The sequence below is a fragment of the Dreissena polymorpha genome, chromosome 14 (assembly GCF_020536995.1).
Source record: "Dreissena polymorpha isolate Duluth1 chromosome 14, UMN_Dpol_1.0, whole genome shotgun sequence".
NCBI classification, from domain to species: Eukaryota; Metazoa; Mollusca; class Bivalvia; order Myida; family Dreissenidae; genus Dreissena; species Dreissena polymorpha.
In genome coordinates, this window is record NC_068368.1 from 44825733 (window position 1) to 44839514 (window position 13782).

At 36.0% G+C, this 13782-nt stretch overlaps 2 protein-coding genes across 2 annotated transcripts in view; both read left to right on the forward strand.

Annotated features, from left to right (window-relative positions):
- LOC127858361 (DBH-like monooxygenase protein 1) overlaps positions 1 to 1706 on the forward strand; it is a 12041-nt gene extending 10335 nt beyond the window's left edge. The window contains exons 10-13 of the mRNA XM_052395429.1: positions 1 to 52; positions 256 to 378; positions 941 to 1054; positions 1455 to 1706. The exon at positions 1 to 52 is cut by the window's left edge and continues 8 nt beyond it. Coding sequence (XP_052251389.1) covers positions 1 to 52; positions 256 to 378; positions 941 to 1054; positions 1455 to 1532 — 367 coding nt within the window. The 3' untranslated portion in view covers positions 1533 to 1706. The remainder of the gene's footprint in view (positions 53 to 255; positions 379 to 940; positions 1055 to 1454) is intronic.
- The window catches only part of LOC127858366 (zeta-crystallin-like), a 306504-nt gene that overhangs the window by 144398 nt on the left and 148324 nt on the right, over positions 1 to 13782 (forward strand). The window lies entirely within an intron of this gene.

The window sequence follows — 13782 nt, forward strand, 5'->3', positions numbered from 1 at the left end:
CTTCAGAGTAGATTGTCACTATAACACAATCGGAAAAACACAGCCAGTTTTGGTAACAAACACAGAAAAGTATCTTATTTTCTTTTGGATGTCTTAATGTTTTCCGGCCAAAATACAACGATTATGTTGACGAGTATAAATTAAACAACCAGCGAGTCGTTTAACTGTGGCAAGGTAACATTTCTGTAGAAATTACGATTAACAAAATTAATCTTCTAAAAACCCAGACTTTAAATAACGCGTTTTTTATGACAGGGTGGTCTGACAACTAAAGAAGAGATGTGCATGTCGTTTGCCTACTACTACCCGAGGACACCATTGGCAAACTGCATGTCGTTGCCGAACTATGGTATATACGGTGTCGATGCGGAATCGAAGGTACCTATTTCTGTTTTTAAAGGACGTGTACCGGCGCATTTTGGAATAAATCATATATAAGCCGCGTTCTGAGAAAACTGGGCTTAATGCATGCGCGTAAAGTGTCGTCCCAGATTAGCCTGTGCAATCCGCACAAGATAATCGGGGACGACACATTCCGCTTTTATGGTATTTTTAGTTTCAAGGAAGTCCCTCCATACCGAAAATCAAGTTTAGGCGGAAAGTGTCGCACATGCATTAAGCCCAGTTTTCTCAGAAAAAAGGCTCAATAAGGGAAAACAACATGATCATATACATACAAATACGATAGACGAAATAAATATACATTAAATGGCCTTGAAAGACAGTTTAAATATTATATTTATAGATATATGGCCGTTCAATACTTAAAAGTGCTTAACATTTAACTTGCCATTAAGTTAACGTTCATAAATAGAAAAAAAGCCGAAAAACGAGTTGTTTGGATATATTGTATAAGTATATTTTGCATTATGAGACAAAATTGTCGGATTCCACACAAATTCAGAATCATTGTCACTCTTTTCCCCCACCAACCATTTAGACCTGGCAGATGATTAGGAATGCGGACTGGACCAACAAGACCGTGGTAGACTGGTTCAATCAGCAGCAAAGCACCGGGCCCAGATTTGCATGGTGCGCTGGAGACAGTTTGAAGGTAACCGGTCTATTAAGAATGTAATCCCAATTCCTGTTAAGTGATATACTAGGCGTTCAACGCAGTTTTTCTTTTCTTTCACGGGTAGGAACAAATTTTAATATGTGTGCATTTTTTTTAGCAACGTTGATTGTTTCGTCCTACATATATTGCAATATGGCTTAGTAATGTTTAGCGATAAAGCTGACTTTTGGCTCATCTTAAGCAAAACCACTTCATACAATATATTTCATAAGTACAAGAATTGTAATTGAAAAAGAATAATGACTTTCAATATAGTAAGCCGGTTTGTTCGGGGATGATTTGTCATATAAATAGTATACTATTTTTCGTTCACATATTACGTTGATATCACTTCAGTTTCGTACATAAAATAATTACGTGAGTTCATTTGTTCTAGGTTCCTGACGACTTTAACTACCGGTTTACTGGCAATCTACCACCGCATGATTACGTCGAGCCAAGCAAGTGCCCGTAACCAACCATTGATTCTGATTGGACAATCGCTAATCACGTGTCCTTAACAAACCACCGATTCCGATTTAAGGACATATGCTGCAGTTTAAAATAAAATTGTGTTACACCTGGAATTCGATTGAACAAATGCATGAACCATGTGTGGATAGAAAATGAAATACAAATCTTAAGTCACCACTGATGTTAATTGTTTATTCGCAATTGAACAACAAACCAACTTCAGCGTACTAAAAATTCACAAATAAGTTACTAAAATTACAAATTGGGTAAAACAAGAAGAAAACTGTTGCACCCAACCTCTATTTCTCTCAATATATATAATGCTGTCTCATTACTTTGACAGAAAATATGTGTTTTCGATATGAATAAACGTATTTATGTTTTTTTATGAAATTAAAAATAAAAATAAAAGCAACACACTTTCCCTTATGAAAATTAATAAAGTGCATATAAGTCATTTGTATTTTTACATGACTTCACAAACCTAGATTTTTTCAAAATTTACCCAAATGTTTTAGGAATCATTACTTAAAATAAAAATAAAATATAGGTCTCCAGGGTCGTTTTTTCACAAATTACGATTTACAAAACAACACCAGTGAAAATCATGTACATAGTAAAGGTCAAAACACATATTAGTTAATGTATTTTGTATACCAGTTCAATAGTATATTAAAATGTAAATCAAACCACATGCAATGTGAAGCGAGGTCAATAACATGTAGGTTAATACAGCATCCAACGAAAACAAGATGCATACAAAACATTTAAAGGGGCATATCGAGAGCATTTCTTGACATGACCAATTTATTGATTATGTCAATACAGCAGAAGATTTAAATTCAAATGAAAACACATATAATGTGTAGCAAAATCAGTTAAAGAAGGTTCATACAGCATCCAACTAAAGATGTATACAAAACATTTGAAGGGGTGCGGAATCAATAATAATTTTGAATTGACAATTTTTTTGTAGCAAGATAAAGGCAAATAAGTTTATTTCGAACCAACCAAACACGATTAATATAATATTTTAGAGGTGAATATCAACAGTATTATTTGTAATTCTTGACATGACTTGACCTATGTATTGCTGTTTGCAAATGCAAATGTAGATTTAATGTAATGAAAATAAAAATAATTAATAATGTGTATCGTGATCATCACAAGTAGGTTAATGAGGTATTCAACAACAGTCATAAATACAAGACGTAAAAACATACTTAAAGGGACATAGCAACGGTAATAATTGTGATTCTTTACATGCCTTTACCAGTTTACGGGATTAAATGTGTATGCATAAATGTATATATAAGAAGTAACATGTTTCTGGGATTGCTATGGAAATGAATATGTAAAACAGTTACTACAGAAGGCAATCATGACGTATATGTCTTACAATAATTCACTACCTACATGGACTAAGTTATCTAAAACGAGTTTGTTTTTTGAAATTATAATTATATATTTGTTGTTGAAGGTCCAGTAAAATGTTTTAATACTGACATCAGTATTTTGTTTTTAAATCGACTCACATATTCTTAAGTACTGAATACATGTAAATGAAATACGCGGTAGTTTTAATTATTTTATATTACACATAGCATAATTTTTGCTTGATACATCATTGCTTATATACAGATCCAGTTGTTATTTTTAGCTCGGCTGTTTTCGGAGAAAAACCCGAGATATTGTCATAGCCTGCTCGTCGTGTCGTGTCCGCCGTCCGCGTCGTGCTTAACCCTAAACATTTTGTCAAGGTTTTGAACATTGGCTCTAAAATCAAAGTGCTTCCACCTACAACTTTCAAACTTCATATGTAGCCGCACCTTGATGAGTTCTACACGCCACACCCATATTTGGGTCACTAGGTCAAAGGTCAAGGTCACTGTGACCTCTAATAAAATAATAATCCTGACAAGCTTTCATTTCTTCAAAAATGCACCCGCAGCCGAGCGTGGTACCCGTTATGCGGTGCTCTTTTTTTATTGAGCTTTAAGTAAAACGACTGTTTCAGCGTGCGAGTTTCCCTCGCAAATATGCCTAAAAGAACAAAAAGTATCACACAAGTGAGAATACTGTTGAACATAATGTAACACTGTGTTTACATTTATAATAATCATATCATACAACCTCAAATGAATATCAATAACTGTTTTTTTAATGTTTTTTTCTTACTTTCAACTTTGTATACCTTCCTGCATATAGAATTCATCCAAACTTACCCAAATAGTTCATCGGTTATAAAAAAGGATTAAGAAAACTGAAACAATAACAGTTCAAAATACAACTCGCAGTCAAACAATACATGATAAGTGTCAACACAGCTTGACTGAAAATGCACTAAATAATTAAATATCCGATCGATCCTGTTTGCTTAATATTAGTGAGATCATTGTTCTGTTAAATGCTCGACGAATATATCTTATTGAGAACCCATTTATACTAGTATTTTAAAGGCTGCTGTTTTACTATACCAGAATTTGGGCCTTATCAAGTTCTGGTATGCTACACGTGATTGCATGTTGTGTATTACGTATTTCAACGTGTCACAAAAATGAATATTTAACAATATTTTGGTGGGAAGATTTAAGTTGCATTGCATTCGTTTTCTCTGACGTTAAGTGTGTATTGTAAATGGGTTTCACGTGTGGTACCAGTGTGTGTTCAAATACTTTGCTTACCAATTGAACAGTGTGTAAATGAAAAAGTGTACATGAATGTTTTTTTAATCAATTGCTAACCAAAACTTAACATGTTAGTTTTTTCGAATCAAACTGGTAAGAGAGAAATAAATTAAGCGAACAAAAATCAATAATGTTCGAGTATAATTATTTGTACGTGCGGCATGATGCAACCATATACGCACATTGTTCAGACGTATTAGAGCGTCGTGGATTAATTATTTTAATTCAGCAGATATTCTATGTTGTAAATGATCGGAAACAACATTACATAACGGTGGATATCTTAATAGTTGTTTGAGAATATAACCTTATTTAAGCGTTCCTATTTATTTTTAAGCATAACATTAAACGTACATAACGATTTTGATTATAGTTTATACATAACACATGTATGTCCATTACATGCTTGAAACATATAATAATTAAATAAACACATGCTTAATTTTAGGGAAAGCTATCCGTTTTAAACAAGTCTTACTTGCGGCACAAACATTTCAGTTATAACAAGGTATTGACTGTTTTTCGGTAATGATATTCATGCTTGCCGTTACAAGCAGGCGATAAACGTTGTCACGTGGATGATGGTCGCTTCGTATCGTGTAATTTAGTGGCTACAAATTGTTTATCAATTATCTCTGCTTCATAATACTTTATTTCCTGGGCTTCATAATACTTTATTTCTTGGTATTATTCTAATATAACATATCCTTACTACTATAAACAGTAACAAAATGACGTCGCAGGAAAGCCCATATTCGTATCTAGCGGGAAATTATCAATTATAACGGCCCGGTTAGCCGGCCGATTTTTCTCATAAGAAAAGAATCGGATCACGCGGCTTTAACTGAACAAAATGGCGTCCACTTTCAGTCTAAGCCAGCGGTGATCAATAAAATTAAAGCATAACTCAACGAAAGATTAACACAAATATCGATTGAAACTGAAACTCATTTGTACATTAAATAGATGCCTCTATTTGTGCTTTGAAAGGATTTTTCAAACAGCAAAATTTATAGTAAAAGACACACTTATCACGATGTAAACTTAAATCCGGCGCTTATAATAATAAAATATCAAAAATGTTTAATTGCGATTTCTGTTATTCAATCCGTTTAATATCTATATTGATTTTAAATCACACGTTTTAAAACGAGTGTATCGAATGCTAAACACTGTCACCAAATACACGATTTCTGACATCGATTGTCGAAGCGAGTACAATAATTGTATTCCTTTCGCAGCTCCCATTTATGCATGACAAACACAACATCTGAAATACGTTTTGGGGTTGTTTGATGCTAAAAAGTTTTAACTGTTAAATAAAATCCGTCCACGTCCGAATTGTTGTCATAAAATCAAGAGAGTCTAGCTACTTTTGTCACATAAATTACGCCACATGAGATACGTCGTGAATTGCGTAATCAATTGAATGAACATTTAATTACGAGAATCGGGTTCTGCATAAATGTTAGTGAATGACCACAAAAGTACGATATTTAATATAAACGATAACACATGCAGAGCTTGTCTGGACTTGTCTGGACTTCTAAAATTTGCCCGAGCCTCATAATGGCCCTCGGGCCGATTATAAACGTCCGGCCCAGCTCTGTCGTGTGATATTGTCTAATTATTTAATATGCATCCCGTTTTGATTCGAATATCCGAAAAAAGCATACACTGAAAAATAAATGCGACAAACATAACTGCCGCGTTTGTCCTTAAGAATAGTTAATAAACATATTAGCTCAGCACTTGATACTCAATAAAAAAAATGACACGATGATGACGGTTAGTTTTGCAATAATTGTTAAATATTTGTATCTTGTAATGTTTGTGTGTTTATAATATTTCCATAAAATGAACATTACATTTTTTTCGACAAGTTATTGTGCGTGACAGTTTCATACCTAACTATGATACTAATAAATAATGTAAATTAACCAGTTCATATGTTTGTTTTGAACGACGAACACATTCGTGTATAAAGAAAGAAATGTATAAAAGAATATTCGGCCGTCTTTTTGCTCGATATTCTTGGTTAAGCCGTGCATGAACTGAGTTAACTTACAAAAGTTTTGCCCAAAACAGTACAAACGAAATACGGTGTTATATGTATTTGAATGGTACCCAATTTTCGATAGAACACTATATAATCAGCCTGAAATATAAATATTTATGGATAGACTTCGATTGCCGACAAGTTATTTTCTTGTAGAAAATCGAATGGACGTCAAGGAGTTTTATTCAATTTTCGAACACATGTCCTGCACGATAACAACGTAGCCCAAGCGTATCGGCTGATGGTTTTTGTTAACAGTTGTCTGCCTCGTAAAGTTAATTCGCTGGAATGAAGAGTTCAAGGCGAGATTGAGGTCACTCGCTTTTGACGACCACTGGTCAACAATGTCCACTGGCAGTGATGTGTCCCAGTCAAAGCCGTTCTTCCACAGATTTTGTACTAGTATTGCACAGACCGTCACTGGACTGAGCATCCCCATCTGGTCGTACATTCTTGACGTCTGTTGAAGAATGGTTCGTTTTGTAGCCGTGGTTGATGGTTCTGTCTCACGGGAAACAAACTTCGCCAAGTCTTCATCTGGGTCTCATATCAATCCAACAATCTTTGTTTATCATGAACATTTTCGCACCGGGCAACATCAACTTAACGTTCACTTTTAGACGCCCATGATCGCGGGTTTAATCCCGCTTCAGTCTTCAAGTCACGCGCATGTCGGAAGTAGCTTAGAGTATTATTTTCGATGTGAAAACTTGACATGACGTGGGCAATGTACAGATCTCTGGCAATCACGGCTGCTTCTGGGTGGTTAGTATTCATTTTATTGTGTTTCAACAGCATGGCATTTCAAATGAATGGTGAACACGTCGCGCCGAATAAAAAAAGCGGACACGATACGTTACTAGTTCAGTGTCGGGGTCCGACGGGTCGGACAACCTCAAGAACCAGGTCATATCTCTGTCATCTTAATGAAGAGCGACGTTCAAGAATGTTTTTTTCAATGTCTGCTGACTTTGCGTGCGTTCCCATTCTGAAGCGCATGAGCAGTGTTATTAGATTGTTCAGTTCCGGTGGGGTGGACTCAAGACAGTCATCAAACTGGGACTACCAGCTGATGCGCGACAACTGCAGTCCAACACTATTCTGATAGGGGTCATTGTAGCGTCCTTCTTCACTCCGTGGTGGGGAATGCAATTTACGCGTTTCGATGTGGCAACAACATCTATTTTCTCAATAAAACATCGGTTTTCTTGCTCTTTGATAATTGTATCGTATTTCAAAAGCAGATGTGGTTCTTTGCTCAATCGACGTATAGTGCACTCTGTCCTCCTCTTCGTGATGTCAAAGTTGGTCGGAAGCGGTGGGTGTGTTTGTTTCCACGGTAGCTTTGCTTTGTACTTTCCGTCTGTAAATGATATGCTGTTTTTGGTAGTGACGGAGCCTCATGGCAGCATCTCTGTCTTCAACCTCGTCTGAGGAAATACCCAACGACTCTATTCCCCAGAATCTGGTGAGATCCGTAGAATCTGAGTCGTGTGCAGCAATAACGTCCAACACGTAGGAAGTGCTATCGGTGTGAGCAGAAAGTGGTCCGGACATGAAATAGCCGATGCGAGAGATGACGGCTGTTAGACGATCGTCTCGTACGACGTGGTCTCTGACGATCTTTCAGTATAAATCTGCACCGGCGAGTAGGGAGATGTCAAATGTATCACCGGATGTGCGAGTCGCAGCACTCGTAGGTACTACACACTCTTGATAGTCTGTCGACAGCTGTTCATTATGGGTTTCTCTATAACAGGAACGATAATTATCCGAATGGGAATCACACATCTATCTGTTGCCACGATGTTGATGGTTGCTGTGTCTGACGTCTGACGATGTGAGCGGGATCTCCAAAAGATGATGGGTTGATGACGTCAGTACCGTCACGTTGCAACCTTAGCTTGTCGGCTAACGTATGCGTAATGAATGATCTCTGCGCACCTTTGTCCATTAGTTTATTGGCCTAAGCGTACCGGCCGCCGGCGCACACAGTCGAGACTGCTGTCTTCAACAGAACACCTTAGTGGGATGTCAATGAATACGATTGTAATATGGCTGCCCCCTCGCTGTTACTCCAGTGACTGCTAGAACAATTCTGTGGAGTCACAGAGGATTTATTTGTTACACAATGTGATGTTTTCTGTAAATTTACATACGAATGAATGATGTTTGCCTTTTACATGTGCGACAAAGAAATCTTGATGGACAGTTTACGGCTTGATGCGATTTGCTCAGGCAATGAAAACAAAGCCCTTTCTTATTTACGATGGAAATGCGCACTGAAATGTAACTTACTGTTCACCCTGATGGGCTCTTTAACAGAACTTGCACATACGTTGCTCGACTTTCTTCTGAATCTTCGGCTACTTCCGGTTGAAGGTGGTCTTCTTCCGGGCCCCAGTTTGAAACGCTGCAGTGGGTAGCAGGTATGTTTGGTCGTTGTGTGTGTCCCTTTCGTCCATGATGTCGATCTCCCGATAAATGGCGCTTCGAAAATCGCTCAATTTCCAACTTCCGGTCCCTTGATCATTGCTTAATTCCGTTTCGTGTCTGGCGGTAGTCTTTGTAGAATGACGGGAACGAGTAGAGCCTTTTAAAGGCGAGTAAAGTCCTGGAATAAGACTGTGGTGAGGGTAATGACGATGATGATGATGATGATGATTATGATGATGATGATGATGATGATGATGATGATGATGATGATGATGATGATGATGATGATGATGATGATGATGATGATGATGATGATGATGATGATGATGATGATGATGATGATGATGATGATGATGATGACGACGATGCTGCTGCTGCTGATGGTGTTGATGATGATAATAATGCTGATGATGTTGATGATGATAGTGATGAAGGAGAAAAAGAAGATTATGATGATTTACAGTAAAGCGTCGGATCAACCTGGAAATTTGTCTGTGTAGTACATACAGATGAGTTATGAGAACAAATAATTTGCCATGATCTCACAATTTTGTGATTCCTTTAAAAAACAGGTACCGGGTCAAACGGGTCTCACTTTTATAAGAATAAAAAAACACAAAAGTGTGAGATCGTGTAACAAACATCGAAGATATTACCATCTTATTTCAGGTTTAACCGACCAGTAGAAATCCCACCTAAAACACAGTGAAGTTTTACACATGGTTAGTCACCTGGCCAGCGACTTCAATTAATGGATTCGTAAGGCAGCAGGAATTTAAATTCGAGTGTAAAAGAGATATTCAACGACGAGATAAACAACAGCTCATTGAGACTGGTTGTCCATTGGAAATGTGTAAAACGACCAAACGATCGGACGTGCAACGAGAGGCAAGGGTGGGTGTTCGTATTCTGTGTTACTGATATTAACACACACATTATGTTTACGTTCCAAAGCGTATGAAACAAATAACGTATGATGTTAATATCATGTCTTCCCACTTGAAGTAATGCAATCAATAAAATTAAACAGCTACATATTGATTAAACTTTACCCTGAAAACCCGATACCTGCTTTTTAAGTTGTTTCTTCGGTGATATTTCAACAAAAGCGCAGTACTTAAATAAACGCAGAATGAACGCGCATCTATCAGAGCGTTCTACAATGAAATGTACCAAAATGTTGTAGTCACACAGGAAATATCCAGAAAAGACAGATGTAAAAATGCTAAATGGCTTGTACACTATACAAGAAAAGCCAGAACGTGGAGGGAAAAACGAAATCGATTTAAATGTTCACTTTTCGAACATAAAAAAGACTGCCTCGTGGCCGCTTAATAAATATAAAAAATGTACATAATATATGTAGTTTGTATGTGTGTTTTGATGGTATTTCACGTGTCTTATAAAGAACAATAGTGCTGATGTTTGTGAAATGCAATGAATCGTGCATGAGTTCTCCCCCTTCGGTTGCCTGCGGTTCTTAATAGTATTCCTAAAATATAATTCATGATTTCGTTTCTCGTTGTTTTTGTTTACTTGTTTTTGTTTTGCACTGACTGTTATAGTAATGTGTGTTTGTGTGTCTTTTTTCTTTGTATACAAATATATGTATTTACTAGTTTCATGGTATATTAACAGTTTGAAAGCTTACATGGTAATTGGTTAAATGCTGCCTCTGTTTCGCTGTTGATTGAAGCTGATATAGGTTGTGGAATAATTATATTGGCTGACCTTCTTTGTATGTCCCCCAGTCTATACTGGGGGGCATAATGTTTTTGCCCTGCAATACGCAGTTTCTTAATAAAATATATTAAATCCAAAAATGAAATATATAATTTCAATGTTTGGGCTTGGCTACCCCAAATTACGTAGTGTAAATACATGTTTACCAGTATTTTACAAAGCCGTATTGAATACTTTACATATTTCGTTTATAAAGATGTATCTAATTTAAGCAATTATTCATTCTTAATGTTTATTTAAAGCCTCTATTACGCTCAAAATCAACACCACTTTCGTAAAGTATTTCGTAAAATAAAGTTAACATCTAAAGAATCAGTGTTCCTTATAGCAATAGCCACAATTTCAACTCTATATGTGGTATAATTACATAGATTTTTTGTAGATACAAAATGCTCGTTTTTATTTTGTTGTGACACAATTAATTCCAGTTTAATTTCCCGCGAATATATCTATTCATACGACACACGAACACTAACATGCTACCATATTAGTGTTCATGTGTCGTATGAATAGATATCGTTGCGGGAAATTAAAATGGAATTCAATATGCAAAACAATAATAAAAACGCGCATTTTGTATCTACAAACATCTATTTAATCTGACCACATCTGGCGTTGAAATTTTGGAAGTGCTATAAAGAACACTGAATTTTAATTGTTAAACTTTATTTTACGAAATATTGTACAAAATGTTCGTTGATTTTGAGTAGTAATTGGGCTTTAAGTAATACAAACTTCCTGCTTAGGGAGAAACTAAACAATATAACAAGGGCCTTATTTTTATACCATACCCATAACTCGAATACTAAGACAAACGGAACAAAATTGCCGAAGTTCAATTAGGCTTCAGGTCGAACCATTCTTGCGAAAGACAATTTAATCCGCTTAGAAGCCGATAAAAAACACAACTTCACGGTCAAACAATTGCAGCCGTGTTTTTGGTTCCCACGGCTGCCTTTGATAAACTATAGAATTAGCTATTCAGCTTATTTATGAAGTTAGGTAGAGCGACTGTAATGATCTCCCGCGATTTCTTCGAAGATTGAAGAGCCATTTTACCTGTTAACTTATGGATATCTAATTTAGGCAGGTACTAACATGAAGTTATCGTGGCCGAGTGGTTAAGGAAATAGACTAGAAATTATTTGGGATCTTCCCGCGCATGTTCGAATCCTGCCGACAACGCATACTTTTGCGACGCGTTTTATTTCTTTTCTAACGTAATTTGATTTAATATAGCATATATAAGCTTTGTTTAATGTGAAATATATTGCATTTTTTTATGCACATTCTTCTTTTTTTTTTAAACTTCAAACAACGTTATGGCTAAATTGGGTGATTTACTGCTGAAAATACGAATCATGTACGTTGCATTTTTTTTTCAAAAAGTAAACGGTAAGTCTGTCTATTTCTTGGTATTTTTGTTGAATATAGTGTATCTATAAAACCTAATTTCATAATATTACTTAAATGATAATATTTTGAATTTTATGACACTTTGTTTTTAACCAACCCAATTTCTACTTGGCTGAAACCACTTGCATTTCATGGCGCTCTTCCATAGATAACAAGTTATAAAAAATAAATGTATGTACAAGAATACTTATTTCATCTTGTTTAAACTTTAAACACCTTTACTGCATCCGTACACACCAACTGCATGCCCATAATTGGAAATCTGGATGAATTATGGAACTTTCCTTTACCCCAGGGTTGCACATAAACTGGACAAAAGCCGAGCGTGGGGGTGGTTTTGAACAAATCTGTATTTTTTTTAAAGCATGGAAAGCCTACCTAAAATGTGCATGTAGTTCAGTGAAATGATGCTGATTAAGAAAATAATACATTAGATTATATTTGGAAAGGTTCCCATTGGAGTGGCTCTACCTTAAAGTGATATTATGGGCATCTTACAGTTTATAGGAGTCTATCGCAACCGTTGTTTATTTTTGGTGTTTTCACTTCATTTACACTTATATTTGTTAATGCAGCATCAACATACTAACACAATATCCCAGAAAGAGATAAATAATGCATTTGAATATCAATCGTACTTTCGTTTTGACCACTGACGACAGAAATGATTCGATTTAAGATGTGAATCTATTTCTAGTTTTAGTTCAGATTCGTTCATACGACACAAATACACTATTTTTGTTTACGGATCATTTCAGCTTAGAGGACAGGGTGAGTCATGTAAAATATCAAATATAATATATATATAATTATAAACAACTGATAGCAAGATGAGTTGCAGATAATTGGTCAGTAACCACATTTTAACTAACTCTTTTGACCTGTTAATTCTGTTCAGCTCAATTCAACAGTGAACAATGCGTGTAATATCACATTAAAAAATAGAATGAACCATGCTTAAATGGCTAGTAGCGTTCCTCACAACTCGTTAAATTAAGGTGGGATTAAACGTGGAAACATCAGAGGCAGCGGAAACTGTCAATGGTTGCCCCGATGATATTGTTCTGTATCCGATAATATTTTCAATTGCAATGAACACGCTAGACACAGAAATACAGGAGCATAACAAAGGCACTGACAACTATCACTCTTCGTAGATGACCGCGCGATATGGGCCACATCAAAATCACCGAACTTAGCTATGACGAAAATACAAGCGGTTCTTACTTCGATAGAAAACTGGATAAACATTATGGTTTTCTTATATTATAACTCAAGCAAAAACACAAGCCATTTTATTAACCGCCAGTGCACTCATATTAATAAAATTTAACGATCTCCAGCAACTCACGCTTTGCGACATACCACATCCGTTCCTTGATAACATTTCTAGGAATGACATTTGATAAACGTCTATCATGGAAGGATCACATATTTCAACTAATTACTCGATGTCAAAAATACCTATCATTTTAAAAGCAATTCAAAGACATAACTGTGGAACCGACAAAAAAACCTAATGGGCATATGTGAATCCACTATCTGGGCAACAATAAACTACGGTAGCATCGTTTACCACTCTGCAAGCGACACGCTACTAAAACAACTGCCATTTACCCAAATCAAATCACTAACAATTTTTACCGGTACACACAAAACGAAGGCAACATAGCAGTTTATATCGAATTTGGAATGCTGGAAATTAACCAACAACGAGAAATTAATCAATGAAAAAAACGAGCATGAACGACCTCTTTGAAAAGCAATCGTTCAATTAATGAAAGTGTAACGTTAAATCCAGCTTACTTTAAAAGGAAACGCGAACAGCGCTTCGGAATCCCTTATGCATAAAACGTATTCGAACTTGGCAGTTTCTACTAGACTCATTATATTAAAACACGATAATCCAC